Source organism: Brassica napus, chromosome A5, assembly GCF_020379485.1.
Source record: "Brassica napus cultivar Da-Ae chromosome A5, Da-Ae, whole genome shotgun sequence".
Lineage (NCBI taxonomy): Eukaryota > Viridiplantae > Streptophyta > Magnoliopsida > Brassicales > Brassicaceae > Brassica > Brassica napus.
In genome coordinates, this window is record NC_063438.1 from 27,112,925 (window position 1) to 27,129,681 (window position 16,757).

A 16,757-nucleotide genomic window follows, 5' to 3' on the forward strand; every position below is an offset into this window, starting at 1 on the left:
GACTTCCAGACGACTTCCAGACGACTTCCAGACGACTAACAAGTAAGTCGTCCCAGAAGTCTTCCAGATCTGAAAAACCTGCATATTAAATCCAGATCTGGAAAACCTGCATATTCAAAAACGTTCAAATGGCTTAAAAACAGAAAAAATGAATGGAAGATTAGATAAATCTACCTTTACAGAACACACAAAAATACATATCTAAAAATAAAAGATCTACCTTTAAATTAGTGGAAGATGAGTACCATCTAATTAAAAACCTGCAAAAAAAAAATAGATTAGTAACAAAGACATGAGACAAAATTGAAAAATTCATATAAAGTTTGGTGTTTTCAAGTCAAAGAGATTAGAGTGGGTTTGGAGAGTTTTAGTTTGGGAAAAAAGTAAGAACTTTATACAACAAGAAGTTACCAAATGAAGAAAAATCAGACATAAGAACTTACCAAAACGCTCAGAAAAATCCAGACGACTTCCTAGAAGTCCAGACGACTTCCTGGAAGTCCAGACGACTTCCTGGAAGTCCAGACGACTTCCTGGAAGTCCAGACGACTTTGTCAGAAGACTTCCAAGAAGTCCAGACGACTTCCAGACGACTAACAGGTAAGTCGTCCCAGAAGTCTTCCAGATCTGAAAAACCTGCACATCAAATCCAGATCTGAAAAACCTGCATATCCAAAAACGTTCAAATGACTTAAAAATAGAGAAAATGAGTGGAAGATTAGATAAATCTACATTTATAGAACACACAAAAATACATATCTAAAATTAATAGATCTACCTCTAAATTAGTGGAAGATGAGTACCATTTGATTAAAAACCTGCAAAAGAGATAGATTAGTAAGAAATACATGAGACAAAACTGAAAAATTCATATAAAGTTTGGTGTTTTCAAGTCAAAGAAATTAGAGAGAGGTTGGAGAGTTTTAGAATGATGAACATTACATTTTTGTTGCAGCCATTTGAGAGGAGGAGAGAGAATGTGTAAATTTTTCTTTTTATAGGGAGACAAAAAATCCAATTAGATTAAATATTTTTGACTCAGACGACTTCCTGGACGACTTACATTTCAGTCGTCTGGTGAAGAAATTAAAACAGACGACTTACATGTAAGTCGTCCAGAAGAGTTTAATATTTTTAGCGGGAAATTAAATATTTTTAGCGGGAAACTAAAATAGAAGACTTCCCAGACGACTTACAAGTAAGTCGTCTGGACGACTGAAATATACGTCGTCCGGGTAAATTATTCAACAGACGACTGAAATATAAGTCGTCCACACCCTAAACATAACCCCTAAACTTAATTATCTAATTAAACACTTCATAAAACCAAATCAAACTTGAAAAGTATTTACTATACACAAAAATAAACACATATAGGTGAAAACTAATTTTTGAAAAAAATATTTTAGTTTTCCAAAATCTAACCCTAACAATACATACAATACTACAACATATGTTTGCCAAACTCCTAAACCAAAGTATTTCATGATTCACTACTTTCACTTATCTATCTTCAAAACAAATCAATTTTATCATATCTTAATTTATATTAGTTAAAACTGTTTATAATTACTTGATTTTTATTTTTTACGCATCAAAATATTTTTTTACAAGATTTATAAATTATTTTTAAAATAAACTGGTACCAGACGACTTACACTTCAGTCGTCCAGACGACTTCCAACATCTCAGACGACTGAGACGATTTAATGGGGCTATATTCGTAAAAATGGCTTATGTTTTTTTTTTTTGGTCACAAGGGGCTGAGCTGTAATTTCACTAGGCTTTTAGGTTAGTTTTGCATTTGATTCAAGTTTGGGTATAGGTTTGGGATTAAAATCAAGTTGTGGGTTAGTTTTGGCAAAAACCCCAATCTATATATATATGTTTTATTATTAAATGATATTTTTTACTCATATGATTTTAAAATCATGTGTATCTTCTTATAATAGTAAATAAAAGTTCATATTAATACAATTTTATGATCATTAGTAACTTATTATGACAAAAAAAATAATCTATTGATCACAAAATTTTCAGAGTGGGGATCTTCAAATTTCTAATAATTTATAGACGTTTTGAAAAATTCAAAATATAACATATAAGAAAAATTATAAATGTTTTTATTTAATGTGATTTTTAAATATCTTTTAATAATATAAAATTAAAAAAAAGAACTAAGATACAAAAATTGTTATCAAATATTTATTATTCATTATAATTAATTTTCACATATACGTTAATCATATTAGGTAATTTCATAGCTTTTATTTAAGGAAAGTGCAAAACATTTTTTGGTACGTTATTTATCAATTCGATAGTTAGTTTGATAAAAAGTGTAATATAAGTTAAGATGGACTAACCTATTTTTCTAGGAATAGTATATTTTGTATAGTTATTTATTAAATAAGAATTTATAATCATACGGTTCTATGATCATTCATATCGTTTTATAACAAAATATTTAAATCATCAATAACAAAATTTTCAATCTGAAATCTTTAATAAGTTTATAATTTATAAATGTTCTTGAAAATTCATTGAAAGTTTTAATATTAAAATATTTATGTAATCTTATGGTATATAGTGTTTAATCTATATATATATATATTTATTTTATTATTAAATGATATTTTTTACTCATATGGTTTTAAAATCATGTGTATCTTCTTATAATAAAAATGTTAAACCATTGATCATTAATTTTTAACATAATAATTTTAATAGTTTTAGTCATTTATTGTCGTTTTTAAAAATTCAAAATATAACATATACGAAAAAATCTAAATTTTATTTTTATAGCTAATTTGATTGTTTAATTTATTTTAATAATATAAAATTAAAAAAAAAATGATGGAGGAGATATAAATTGTTATCAAATCTTTATTATTAAAATCATTAATTGCCATATATATATTAGTCATTTATGGTAATTCCGTAGGTTTTATTTAAGGAAAGAAAATATCATATCATATCATTATATCATATAGTTTGACCAACTTATGTATCTAACAACATATAAAAATCGAATGTGGACTTACTTATTTTTCAATTGAATGTAATTGACTACCTAATTGAGTGCCACCTATGCATTGGGGCCTCTTTTAATTAATACAAAATTGAGGTTATATCTTTTCAAATGTTCCTCAATTAATATATAGGGGATTTAACTAAATTCGGTTTAAAGCCATGATGCATGGTCGATTAGGATCAATCCCAATTATGGATTTAGCTATCTGAATAGTCGTTTATGATTTGCCTTGTTAGGCCAAACAATTCAAATGATGAAGTATTAGGCTTCTTTAAAAGATTTCTAGAAAAGGACTCAAAAGATGTACCATTGTTAGGCATTTGTTGGTTCCTCATTTAGATAGACACACGAGTGAATGAATTAGGAAAGACATAGGAAGCTCGTAGGTTTAGCTTGTTGGGTAAGAAACTATAAACTCGAATTCTTTCTATAGCTTGCTGTTCAAATGTTCGCGCTATTGTCCTTTGTGAATAGTTAATGAATGAGTGCATTATTCTATGTATAACTAGAAGTTTAAACTCACACTCATTGTTGCTACAATTTACCAATCATGTCATTCAAATCAGCACGATGACATTTAATTAATCCGGATCAAACCAAGTATCAAACATATAACATATATAAGACTGATATTGGTTGACCCCTACAATTAGGTCTACTAAAAGACCGAAGATGCATTTCAAAACAAAATATAGCTCTTCTACTCCAGTTGGATACTTGTTCATCACAACTCACAAGCTTGATTATAAGCTCAATCTGCAATTCAGTCCACAACAACAAAAATTCAAATACAAGAGATCAAAATTTACAAAAATGTAAGTTAGTTGTGGGGTTTTTATAATATACTGGATAGAAAACCTTTGAATTTTGGAGTTGGTCTGCAAAAGATGACATGATATTTATGACTATGTTGGCATATAATATCATGACTATGCTGTGAAAAGAAAGCCACAAACAACAAATAACATTTTGGACCGTAAGCATAAACTCAAAGTTACAAAATTGTTATTCAAATAACCACAAACTTTGTCAATAGTTTGTTCTTGTAAATGTACAACATATGCACACTTTTGATTGGAAGTTGTATAACATCATAAAAGATTGGAGGTTGATTTATGGCTTGGACCATTGATAGAGCAACGAGAATGTAAAATATTTGTATAATAGCTTTAATTATTGTAGATGGTCAAGTTTTTTCAAATTAATCTATTTACCTTTTTGAAAATCTCAGCCATCTGTTCGACAATAGTTTTGGCCAGACTAATAGAAGCAGCACACAAGCACACAAGCACACAATATATTGGTTGGCAATCCTCTGTCATACATACAAATTGCTATTGATGACTTGGTTAGCAAAATTAAAAAAAAAAATCACAAGTTTGAAGCGAGTATTCAAGGTGATTAAAGATCCAATGATCCAAAAAGTATCTTCCACTTCCCACTTAAACACATTTTTAGCATATGAAGTTATTAGATTATTTATTACTTCTTTTAAAATGATTTTAAGTTTGTTTGTTGTTCTCGTAGGCTAACCTAAGAAGACAAAGACAATGACATGAAACTTTGGTAGTGAGGAGGCTGCATATTGGATTTTTATCGCATCAAAGCTAGAGATTTCTCCACTTGACATCATTATCGATATAGATGTCAAATTCGATGCACTCAAAGACGTAAGTGGTTATATGTTAATTAATGATGTCGTTTTGAGATGCATAAAAGACACTACTAATTTTAACTGTACTGTTGTTACTTTTGATCTCATGGATTTTATAGAATCAGGGTTGTTCCACTCAATGCTGATGGAACTGTATTGAGACATGCATTGATGGTGATAACACATGGACACATCGAAGAAAGGCAAGACTTTTTCATTGTGGAGAATTCATGAGGTAAGAGCCGGGGTGTCAATGGATATGTGAGGCTTATAATTGATGATCGCATGCACTGCTTGGCATTTTATCCACATATGCAAGAGATCTTCATACCATTTTATCTAGTTTATGGGTTGATTTGGAAAATGGCGAGTATGTACACAGCTAAGTGAAGAATGTGAGATGGAGTTTTGTTTTTCTTTATCTAAACAAATGAGTATGTTTACTTTGAAACATTCATAATCAATACCATGAAACTATGCATGCCATCTGATTTTAGTGATGTTATCTTAATGTCAGTGTAACACTTGTTCAAAGTTAAATTGATACAATAGTTTGTACTATTACTTGCGATTGAGCCCTCACGTTAAAAATTATAATGGTTAATATTGTTTATCCCCTTAATGAATAATTAATTTCATTTATTATATTATCAGTTATTTATCTTTTTATTTTTATTAATTTTGGATAATAACACAATCAATAATATTTTTTTGGATAATGATAATATAGATTTCAATTCCTTTTTATTCAAGTAATATTTATACAAATTTATCTTTTATATTTTTGGATGGTTGTTATTTTATTAAAACGAAATATATATATATATATATAAATTATATATATATTATATACATGTATTTTTCCATCCGATCAAATTAAATTGCAAAAAATACATTATATATTTGTGTAAATATAATATTAAAATGAAATCACTTTGTTTAATATTCTACTGTCCAAAACAATATAATAAAGTGTCCACATAATTACTTTTAAAATTCTCAAACTTAAACAAACCAAACACATCATAATTTTCTTTCAATGGTAACTGTTAGTTCATTTCAAACATATTTGCTTTGATTAAAGAATCTTGACTTATATTATATGGATAAAACTCTAACAATGCGTAACAATGTTGAAATTTTAGATAAAATTTTTAGTGATTATATTCAGTTGTGATAAATTTTTAATTGTAAAGTTATGTATTTTATAAAACAATTAATAGATTTTATATGTCATAGTTGAAGTAATATAATTGAATTATAATGGTTTTGGAATTGATAAAATATAATAAGAAATATTTATAAGATGATTTTCTTGTATATGCAAATAAAACACCTAGTATACAACTATACATGAATGATGAATGTATTTCATTTATTGTTATTTTAGACCGAAGAAATGATAGAAACAAGTTAGAAAATGTACTAATAGCTCTATGGACACATAAAAGACAGACAATAATCACATTTGTTGACCTAATTGATCCACTGATAGAAAAAAATCCAACTGATTCAAGAACAAGAGACGGTCTCATCGTCATAACACACAACTCATCAGAAACAAGAAAATGACAAAACAGAGATTGATCAATTTAAAAAAAAACTTCATGTTACATTGCAATAAAAAAAAATTAAAACTCTTTAACAAGCTTTACAGCTACGCCTGCAGTTTCCAGGGAGCTCTGGAGTTCCCACCATATACTCTGGGTTCTTTGCGCACTCTCCAAGCACCGCCCATCTCTCACAGCTCTCGTTTACATCCGCACAGCTACCGTCATGCGTCACAATCTTATCGAACGAGTCCACGTGGATCCACTTGGTCGCTGACCATTTCTCTCCTTCGATCACAGGACAGCCTCCGTGAAGGCTCAATGTATCTGGGGTTGCGTCTTGGTGGAGGTTGAAGAACAGCAGTGCATCTCCTTTCTTCGGTTTCACTAAATAAACGTAACACAGAGAATCAAAACATGTTTTAGAACACTCTCAGAGATAATAATAGCTCACCAGCAATTCCTTTCTTTGCGCAATCAGAAAGGTCGTCTTTGTTTACTGAAAGCTGGCGGCGGGAAGACTCCTGAAGACAAAAGTTTTCATCAGACAGAACCGAGAAACAATACAAAGGAGCCATTGTAATGATGTAAGTGGGAATACAAACCACTGCATCAGGGAAAACAGTTTCTCCACCCTTTGTGACATTGGAAAGATACATGAGAACGGTTGCAATGCGGTGTCCACCACGGGCGATGTTGACTTTGTCGTGGAAGTAGTCAAAGTGAGCGTCGTATTTTTGACCGTGCTCATATCTCAATACCTGAAGGTCTTCTCCATTTTCTGTTAACCAGAGAGTGTAAAGGCCTTAGAAATAATAATACTAATATATTCTGAAAAGTTGAGGTTCCTTGTCACTTGATCCTTCTGAAATAGATTGAATCACTAATTAAACCGTTCAGAAATGTTTTTGTTACCTTTTGGGAGGAATGTCCATGTGGAGAGCTTATCCTCTATACCGGAAACAATAGGATCCTGTGATTAAGCAAATAAAGCTTTACATGAAGATCTAATAGTACAAAAAACATAAACCATGATTGATCATCATAGATACAACTTCGTTGACAAACAACTAGCTCTGGTAAGTAAGCACTAAGCAGAAATGACAAATCAAGATCCAGGAGGTTTATTTAGAAAGATTCATACAAAAACATGATCATTGTAACGCAAAATCAAATCTAATATGTGTGTAAACTCTTCGGTTGGATTAGAGATCTAATTCATCAGACTTGGTGAGGTTTAGACTTTTCAGATCCATTATTAACTGGATCAACATCAGATCAGAGATTTAAAGTCGATTTGCATAAGAATATAATAATCAAAAAGACCAATGCCTAGTGGAGAAAGACAGTGAGATGAAAGAAGAAAAAGTCACCTTTCCTTTGGAGATAAACGTGCCGGAGCTGGTCCGAACGTCACTGACTTGACTGTCCCCATTGTCGTTATCAGCAACCGCAGATCTCTGCAGATTCTCTCTCGCCTTTTTCCCCAGAAAACCAAAAATCAGAAACTGAAAATTAGCACATTGAAGAGAAAAAATTTCACAATTGAGCTCAGAATTTGAATAGTGAGCACTTACAAGGGAGATCAGATGATCACATTCCAGGTCCGTTAGAAAACCTTCATACACAAATGCCCTGAAGACAAAAACACCGATTCATCAGACAAGACTCAAAGCTTCCAACTTTACTTAGGATTGAGGAAAAATCAAACCTGGGTTTTGAAGAAACTTGTTTGACTTTAGAAGGGTTGATGATAGAACTCGGAGAACTAATCAGAGCAGTTGATGACTGAAGCACGACAAGGAAGACGGCGACGAGCAACATCCTAATCAATCCGCGGCGAGACATTGACATTAGCTCTCGGGTCAAGAAGGAAGAAGACGTAGAGAGATCGAAAATTGGGAATGATTTACTTTTTTTTTTTTCCAAGAAAATAATAAAGAGGGAAAGTTTTTTATTTTTTTGTTCTTATCGGAAAAAATGTCAACGGTCGTGAAAAGTTGATGCTCGCTCTACCTAATGAGATGGCGGCGACATGCGCACGTCGTTTTGCAATCATGTTCTTCAAAAGGAATAATGTTCATAAAAAAAAATAATTGTTTCTTTCTTGGCTGCTTTCCCGCGATAAAGCCCATTAGAAATAAAGAGTCAAGGCTTACTCTATTAAAGCCCATTTAAAACAAAAAGCCCATTTTAATTTCGAAACCTTAAAGCGACGTCGTATATGTAAAAGCTAAATCATCCTCGCCGGGAAGTTCCGACGGAGAAACAGAAAACTCGATTCCTTTTTTTTTTGTCTGGTTTTGATTTTAGCCGGCGACGAATGTGAGCGAAGGAGCTTAAAAAAATCAAGGAGATGGCGTTTAAGCCTTTCGGGAAAGATGTAGGACCGGCGATGAGCTCCAAGCCGTCGCCGTTTACAACGTTCGGCGCTTCTGATCCTACTCAATCCACCAGGTGTGTGTGTTCTTCGATTCCCTATGTACGTAGCTATGCCTAGGGTTCTTAGATTGATTTCACGCTTAGGATCACGCGAAAGTATCACTTAGGCAGCTCTTAGCTTCAGGTTTTGAACCTCAGTTGCTTATTCCGAATGTAGTATGTAAGTTTTCTTGCTGTTTTCCTTAGGAGGAGCTGCTGGTGTTGTTTGTAATCTTAGGTTTGTGCTCTCTTTTCCTTGAATTGAATTCTAACCATGTGATTGTCTTGTAGTGATTCTCCGATTCAGCCAGCGACATCTCAACACCATTCAGGGTATGCAGGACGATCTTTCGGACCAGGTGGTATTCAAAGGTTAGACTAGACCTAGCTCTACAGCTTCTGTTTCTTTATATCCGAGAGAATGTTAGGTTGTTTGTTAGCCATGAGCATTTTATTAACTTCCTATGTCCTTCACGTTCTAACCTGCGTATCGAAACTTTTGCTTGTAGTGGTCCTCCAATCCAGCGAGCACCGTCTCCTTCAGCTTCTCAAAACCCTTCACCCTTTGTAGGGCAACCTTACCGACCAGGTGGGGTACAAAGGTTAGACATTCTTAACTGTATGGTTTTATCTTCTTCCATTGATCTTTCAATTTTTATGTGCCTGACGATGATGTGAGGGTGGTTACTTGTTTAATTAGTTTTTTTTCCTTGTACTCTCTGGTTTTTGTCCTCGTTTAAATTCTAGCTTAAATTGTTATGTTTTTTGTTTTTGCTTGCAGTAGTCCTACAATGAATCGAACATCACCACCTGTGGCTTTTCAAAATCCCTCACACTCCTCAGGACAATCTTACCGACCTGGTGGAACTCAGAGGTTAGAAATTCTTATTCTTATGGCTTCTTTTTCCCTCCTTAAGTGTGTTGGGAAAGTTCTGATCTGATAATCTGGTGATGGGATTAACCAAGTTATATACGTTTTGGTAAAAGTTCTGCTTGAATCTATTGAATGGAACAGTTAAATGCGATGTTTTCAGGAGCCCAGGACCTGTCAATGTACATTGGGGTCCAGAAGCTTTTCCACGTCCAAGCACCTCTGTGAGACCTTACAAATTTCCTGGAGTTCAGAGGTAAAAGTTTACATGTGATATTTTCTGACTTAGAAGACTGTCATGTCCACAGCTTGGCAGCAGTGTTGATTACACAATTCAAATTATTTCAGTTTCCTGCATTAGATCGTATAATAGCAGTAGGAAGACAGAGCAGGGTTTGGCGGAGTGCTACAGGTTCCTCTGCCCATCTGAATGCCTTATGGATAAGGGATTACTATTGCAGGGGCTTTGAAAACAAAACGAGATCATGTCGCCGAGATCATCTGAATGCCTTATGGATTTGGCTTATATACTTTAGGAACAAGCTGTTGGATTCTTCTTGACGAGTTCCCTGAATCTCACGTGCTTCGTTCTTCCTCGCAGGCCTACTTTAAATCCTCAGTTTGGGCATGATGAATCTAGGAATTTCCAAAACGATCATAGTGAACGTAGTCTAGCCACGTCTTCAGCTAGTACATCACACACTCTTTCCAGAAGTGTAACTGATGTTGTTGAGATTGGTCGATCACAAGATTCAAAAAGGAAAAGGTTGTTTATGCCATTTCCTTTAGATGAAGGCCATTAATGCCAGCAAGCTCTAGACATTATGCCTGTTCTGTAGCACTATCATATCCTTGACTTTCTTAACATTTGTCCATTTGCGAGAGTTTGTACACCTTCTGTGTTATGCGTTATGTACTGTTCTTTTTCGGATTTCAAAAGTTTAATGTGTGGTTATGGTGTTAGAAAATGAATTTTCGCACACGGATGGCTGTGATGTTTGGTGATCTCATGATTTTTGATGTAACTAATTTCAATCTAAAAATCCTCACCTTTAATTGCAGTCGTTCAGATGTTCTTCCTGATCGGAGTTTAGGGGTTTCTCGAAGAAACCATTCGCCAGGATCAGGTTTTGGGAATGGCAGATTGGTAGATGATTTCCAGCAGTCATCTAGTCAAACTTGGATGTAAGCTTTTTATCCTCTTGTCGGTGTCATAATTGTTTTGGTCTATCCCTCCCTCTCTTGCTGTTTGTAAAAAAGAAGATGTCATGGAATATCTCAAATGTGTTATTATATATAGTAATTTGAACCATGCGTGTGTCTTTTCTTCCTTGATTTTTATACTGATTATAAGTTTGTCGTCTTACTGATTTCTGAAACTTGCGTCCTGGTACCTTTTCTCATGTTTTCGTAGACGCTCTCCATCTTCCGCGGACAATAATCCGGTGAGGTCGAGGATCAATCCCAATCGGTTGATCCATCAGGAACAAAGCCCAAGCTCTTCATTCCCTTATGCACATGAAGCAGCTGAAACCCAGGAAGCCACAAAAAGAAAATCTTCGGTTACACCTTCTGATAGTCCTCTTCATAACAACCCAGTATTTTCTCAAGATGATACTCGAAGGTACTTTTGTCTTTAGAAAGTTGGAGTATGAGCGTACTTACCTTAAATTTAAATGGTTGCATGAAAAAATTACACTGCTAGCCTGTGAAGTCATGCTTATGTCTCTTGCAGTTTTATCTTTTCTTGCAAAAATTCTCTGTCTAGTTGGATGTGCCTTAAGCTTGCTCTTAGTAAAACATGCTGTTTGTATGACAGGTCATCGACATCTCCTCCTGGCACAAAGTCATTTATGCTTTCAAGAAGCTCAGATTCCCAATTTACTGGGCAGTCCTCTGTAAATAATTTCAGTAATGCGGTTAAGACAAGTAGTTCACCTGCAACAAAAAGGACGAGATCTCCACCTTTGAATCCAGTGGAGGATGATATCCAGGGAAACTCTTTTCTTTCTCAAAGCTTTACTGAAGGGTAAATTAAACCACTACTGACTCTTTGTATTAATATGTGGACCAGTTCTTAAGTTTTCTGAACTTTGTTCATTTTCTACAGAGAAGAGCAAGCCAGGGCAAAGAGACTGGCCCGCTTCAAGGGTGAACTGGACCCTGTTCCAACCCGACCTGTTGATACTCAACTTGCTAAATCATCTCCAAATAAAACTGTGAAGCCCCTGGACAACAAGCAAATATTCAATTCACAGGAAGCAAATAGGGATGTCCACAAGGGAGATGCTTTATCTGATTTTGAAAGCTCGGAGCAGCCCTCTCTTATCGTTGGATTATGCCCTGACATGTGTCCTGGTAAGCATAAGCTTGAGACATGCTTATGAAACGACAACTGAGTGTATAGTCTTTGGTTTTATTTAATCTGATTAGAAAAGAAATGAGTCGCGAACAATATTGATTTTCCCCATATTTGATGTCTAGTTGGAGTGAGTAATGTGATTGTAGAACAAATATATTGAGGAATTTTTATCATCTTCCCAGAGTCGGAACGGGGAGAGCGTGAAAGGAAAGGTGACTTGGACCATTATGAGCGTGTGGATGGAGATAGGAACCAAACGAGCAAATCCCTTGCTGTGAAGAAAGTAAGTTTACCTTTTTCAGAACAATTAAGCGCACATTCTTTGTTTAGATGACATATGCTAGACCACCCATTCACTGTGTTGTAAATCTGCCTTTGAATAGTATACCAGGACGGCGGAGCGAGAAGCCATTTTGATTCGACCCATGCCAATCCTACAGAATACTATGGAATATTTGCTGAGTTTGCTAGACCGCCCTTACAATGAAAATTTTCTTGGCATGTATAATTTCTTATGGGATAGGATGAGAGCTATTCGAATGGATCTAAGAATGCAGCATATATTCAACCGAGAAGCTATTACTTTGCTGGAGCAAATGGTCTGTGCTTTCTGATCTTATATAAAGCCTCATTAAACACGATGATAAGCGATATTCTGCTTTGAATGTGTGTTTCTTACTATTGATTTCCTTGTTACAGATAAGACTTCACATCATTGCAATGCATGAGCTATGTGAATATACTAAAGGAGAGGGCTTTTCGGAGGGGTTTGATGCACACCTGAATATTGAGCAGATGAACAAGACATCTGTTGAATTGTTTCAAATGTATGATGATCATCGGAAGAGAGGAATAACTATTCCTACAGAAAAAGAGTTCCGTGGCTATTATGCTCTTCTTAAACTCGACAAGCACCCTGGCTATAAGGTAAGTATTTTGGGCGAATGTTGGGGTAAAATTTTTTTTCCTAATTTCTTAACCTGACTATAAATTCTTCCTGTTAGGTTGAACCGTCTGAGCTTTCCCTTGATCTTGCCAACATGACTCCAGAAATAAGGCAAACTTCAGAAGTTCTCTTTGCCCGCAGTGTAGCCAGGTAGCCTTGAACTTCTTTTTGGGTGTTAGTTTGTTAATGTGATCTAAGTACTGAAACCACTTGTGCAATCACAGAGCTTGTAGAACTGGCAACTTCATTGCCTTCTTTCGCCTAGCAAGAAAAGCAAGTTATCTTCAAGCATGTATAATGCACGCTCATTTTTCTAAGGTAAGCGCTTATTTTTGATGAATTGCCGAATTGGTGTGTGGTTAATTCACCGAGATTTAAGCTTTATTATGTTTCATCAGCTAAGAACTCAGGCACTTGCTTCTCTACACGCGGGTCTCCAAAATAATCAGGGTCTCCCAGTTTCAGATACGTCAAAGTGGATAGGGATGGAGGTAATTTTCCATCGATTTACTTCTTGGCGTATCCCTGTCGTGGTCTATCACAGAGAAATTGCTTAGGGGTCTTACATTTTTCTTCCGGTGATGGAATACAGGAAGAGGACATAGAAGCCCTGTTAGAGTACCATGGATTTTCGATAAAAGAGTTTGAAGAGCCATACATGGTAAAGGATGACCTGTTTCTCCATGCTGATAAGGACTACAAAACAAAATGCTCAAAACTTGTTCACATGAAAAAGTCAAGAACCATTGTGGAAGATGTTTCTGCTCCATCGATAGAAGAAGATGTTCCTGCTTCCTCTCCGTTGTCATCCTTGTCGATAGAAGCAAATAAAGGATATCAACAGGAAACACCGCCTCCTCAAAGTCTTAAGAAACAAACATCACTGCGTCTAGTTGATAAAGAAATGGCCGATTCCAAGACTTCCCTCTTACTGGAGGAAGACAAGCCAGTGAAGACATCTGTTATAAATCCAGTGCGGCCATCTGATGTAAAACCAGCAGTGGATCAACAGAAAGGAAATCACTTTACGCCGGCTGGTGAATTTCATTCTCCCCCGAAGTTCTATTCTCCTGGATTTCCTCAAGCTGAATCCTTGAATTTGAAGAAACAACCTAATGACGGCCACACTAGTATATCTCCTGCGGAAATTAATTTTCCATTTGCAGAGCATATGCAAACGAATCTTGTGCCTGTACCTACTTTGCAACAAAGTCCGAAGTCTATGCCTATGGAGAATGTGTCTGTAGCTACCAAAATAGAGTCTCCAAGGAGTGTAGAAAACATATTCGCTTTGGAAGAATCAGTACCTGAAGCTGCGATGACTGTTACCTTGGAAGAGGGTTTCCATGACATTGAACAGGAAGACGAGGATGGACATGAGGACATCACAAGTCAGTATGACGAGGAAGTGGCGAAGGCCAAGCTCAAGTTGATCATAAGGTCTAGCAGTTCATGCAAGTTGATTCTTGGTTTATGTTACTTTTTGTTTAACTTTTCTTTTCTAAAATCTTCACAGATTATGGAAGCGGTGGTCTTCACGTCAAAGTGAATTGCGGGAGCGTCGACAGTTAGCTGCAGCTGCTGCACTGAATTCTCTAACCCTGGGCACTCCTATCAGACTCAGCAAAACTGATGTAAGTTTCAGTTTCCTTCCCTGTAACATGTGCTGATCAGTGTCAAGGAGGCAATAAAAGTCTTTTAAGGCATTTACTATTGAGGTTGGTAGTCTAATTTGGGTTCTCGCTTCATATACAGCAATCGAGAGCGTGTGGTGAGTTTGACATTGATCAAGCGATGAAGAGGAGATTTGAAGAACGGGAAAAATCATGGTCAAAACTGAATATTTCAGATGTGATAGCTGATATATTAGTCGAAAGGAATCCAGACTCAAAATGCATATGGTGGAAGGTCATCCTATGTACTCAGATTAAATCAGTTGACTCATCAAGTCAGGATACACATGCAGCAGCCAGTAGATGGTTATCATCAAAGCTTATCCCTGACACAGAACATACCATCTCCGATGCTAATCTGCTGTTTGCAGCTCCCGGTGTGTCGGTATGGAATAAATGGGTTGCAAGTGGGTCTGATTCAGATTCCAGATGCTGTCTCTCAGTAGCTAGGGATGTGGAATCTGATAATGATCCACGTGGTGCAAGCGCAGTTCTCTTCCTTGCATCTAAAGGCATCCCTTTGAATCTCCAGAGAGAACATCTTAACCGCATTCTTGAATCAGTACCCAACGGTTCACTCCTTCCCCTTCTCGTTCTAACCAGCTCAAGCAATGGAGAAAGCGTGGATCCCGATACAAATCTCGCCTCCGAGCTAGGCCTCCATGATATCGACAAATCAAAGATAGCAAGCTTCACCGTCGTTTCTATCGCTAATAACTCCCAGAAGGGACATGAAGTTCGTTTTTTCAGCGATTCACGGCTAAGGGACGGACTCAAATGGCTTGCGAGTAATTCACCTCCGCAACCAAATCTTCAGCACGTTAAACCGCGGGAACTTGTTCTGACGCATTTAAGTTTTTCTCTAGAGTTGCTTAAGCAGATGCGAGATCAGGAAGTTGGTCCTAACATCTGCATATCAGCCTTCAACGACGCATTGGAAACATCTAAAAGAAACATCGCTTCTGCTGCTGAAGCGAATCCGATCTGTTGGCCTGGCCCTGAGACAATGTTGCTCGAGGATAATAGAAAAGAACATTTAATGGCGAAGAGGTATCTACCCAACGTGGACTGGAGCAGTGCAGAGAGCATCGAACCACTCAACTCGGTCCTCGAGAACTGTAAGCTTCCTTGTTTTGAAGATGACTTCACATGGTTAACACTAGGATGTGCTTCTGGTGCTGAGATAGAGAACCATACGCAACGGCTCGAGGGATGCGTAGTTGAGTACTTGACACAGACGAGCAATCTCATGGGAGACTCATTAGCCAGCAAAGAAGCAAGAGTAATGCTACAGAGAAACGCTACCCTCGAACTCCATAACTCAAGCTACTACCATGTTATTCCGAGATGGATCGGGATCTTCCAGAGGATCTTCAACTGGCGGATAATGGGTGTGCTAGATTCGTCGTCTTCCTCAGCTTACGTACTGAAGTCAGATCTCACCATGTCAGCTTCAAGCTATGCTGTTAAGTTCTTGTCTGAAGATTCATTTTCTCGTCCAAATCTTCCATTGCTCCACGAAATGGTCCTAATCAGCTGCACCCCCTTGAAGTCGTCTCCTAAAGTAGAATCTGTTCAGACAGAGAGGCTTGTTGATGATCACAGAGACATAGATGAGTCAATGTTGGAGAAGACTAGAGAAGCTTCGAGAAGGATTGATATGATGATAACCGAGGATGATGAGTTAGCTGTTAAAAGAAAAAAAGCTGCGGAGAAGAAAACGGTGAAGGATAGAGATAGCGAGAGATTAAATGAACTGTTGGAGAAATGTAACTTGGTACAGAACAGCATAGCAGAGAAGCTCTGCATTTACTTTTGAACTTTCTTCATCCCTTTTGTCGTTAATGTTGTTGTTACTTTAACTTGCTATATATGCTGAATCTGTGACATAGAGAGAGAGTACAGAAGAAACAACCATCACCATCATTCATTACACAGGTTTTTTAACTGTACAGTGATAATTGTGATATCATCTGTGTCCTATTATCATGCTCTAACCACAGTGTATGATTCCGCTTTCTAAAACAAAGAAAGTTTTTTTTTGACAAATCGATGACTTTTACTTTTCTCGTTTCATAAGTATCGTTTCAGATAATAAATGGCTTAATGGGCTTGATGTCTCTATTGGGCCTTTCTTACAAATAGATTTACTATCACTTAAGTCTTCAACTGTAATTTTGGCTTAATGGGCTTTATGATAAATTCATAGAATAATGACAGAACACTTTGGTAAGTGGAGGACCCACAAC

At 36.1% G+C, this 16,757-nt stretch overlaps 2 protein-coding genes across 5 annotated transcripts; one reads left to right on the top strand and one right to left on the bottom strand.

Annotated features, from left to right (window-relative positions):
* Nucleotides 1-6,177: 6,177 nt before the first annotated feature.
* LOC106436271 (prolyl 4-hydroxylase 2) lies at nucleotides 6,178-8,273 on the bottom strand. Its single transcript, XM_013877228.3, has 7 exons — nucleotides 7,947-8,273; nucleotides 7,813-7,870; nucleotides 7,609-7,713; nucleotides 7,151-7,208; nucleotides 6,841-7,016; nucleotides 6,690-6,759; nucleotides 6,178-6,622 (listed from the first exon to the last, which is right to left on the bottom strand). Exons 1-7 carry the CDS (start codon nucleotides 8,087-8,089, stop codon nucleotides 6,327-6,329), a joined length of 906 nt encoding a protein of 301 aa, XP_013732682.2. The 5' UTR covers nucleotides 8,090-8,273; the 3' UTR covers nucleotides 6,178-6,326.
* Nucleotides 8,274-8,479: 206 nt separating this feature from the next.
* On the top strand, nucleotides 8,480-16,505 carry LOC106436266 (SAC3 family protein B). 4 transcript variants are annotated; one of them, XM_048780101.1, is made up of 20 exons: nucleotides 8,480-8,692; nucleotides 8,948-9,028; nucleotides 9,166-9,258; nucleotides 9,438-9,530; nucleotides 9,691-9,783; nucleotides 9,889-9,939; nucleotides 10,129-10,293; nucleotides 10,590-10,712; nucleotides 10,942-11,151; nucleotides 11,347-11,556; nucleotides 11,638-11,885; nucleotides 12,072-12,172; nucleotides 12,273-12,488; nucleotides 12,589-12,816; nucleotides 12,894-12,985; nucleotides 13,060-13,153; nucleotides 13,234-13,326; nucleotides 13,428-14,275; nucleotides 14,352-14,469; nucleotides 14,591-16,505. In XM_048780101.1, exons 1-20 carry the CDS (start codon nucleotides 8,592-8,594, stop codon nucleotides 16,325-16,327), a joined length of 4,995 nt encoding a protein of 1,664 aa, XP_048636058.1. In that variant the 5' UTR covers nucleotides 8,480-8,591; the 3' UTR covers nucleotides 16,328-16,505. The 4 variants fall into 4 exon arrangements, with proteins under 4 accessions (XP_048636058.1, XP_048636055.1, XP_048636056.1 ...); XM_048780098.1 differs by lacking the exon at nucleotides 9,889-9,939 and having other exon boundaries at nucleotides 14,591-16,480; XM_048780099.1 differs by lacking the exons at nucleotides 9,889-9,939; nucleotides 10,129-10,293 and having other exon boundaries at nucleotides 14,591-16,480.
* The last annotated feature ends 252 nt before the right edge of the window (nucleotides 16,506-16,757 follow it).

Coding starts and splice junctions, on each gene's coding strand:
- LOC106436266 (XM_048780101.1), top strand. CDS start 8,592: ATGGCGTTTAAGCCTTTCGGGAAAGATGTAGGACCGGCGATGAGCTCC. Junction 9,940..10,128: donor GGTTTGGCGGAGTGCTACAG/GTTCCTCTGCCC, acceptor TCTTCCTCGCAG/GCCTACTTTAAATCCTCAGT. Junction 12,817..12,893: donor ACAAGCACCCTGGCTATAAG/GTAAGTATTTTG, acceptor TCTTCCTGTTAG/GTTGAACCGTCTGAGCTTTC.
- LOC106436271 (XM_013877228.3), bottom strand. CDS start 8,089: ATGTCAATGTCTCGCCGCGGATTGATTAGGATGTTGCTCGTCGCCGTC. Junction 6,760..6,840: donor CTGTTTTCCCTGATGCAGTG/GTTTGTATTCCC, acceptor TTTTGTCTTCAG/GAGTCTTCCCGCCGCCAGCT. Junction 6,623..6,689: donor CGCAAAGAAAGGAATTGCTG/GTGAGCTATTAT, acceptor ACGTTTATTTAG/TGAAACCGAAGAAAGGAGAT.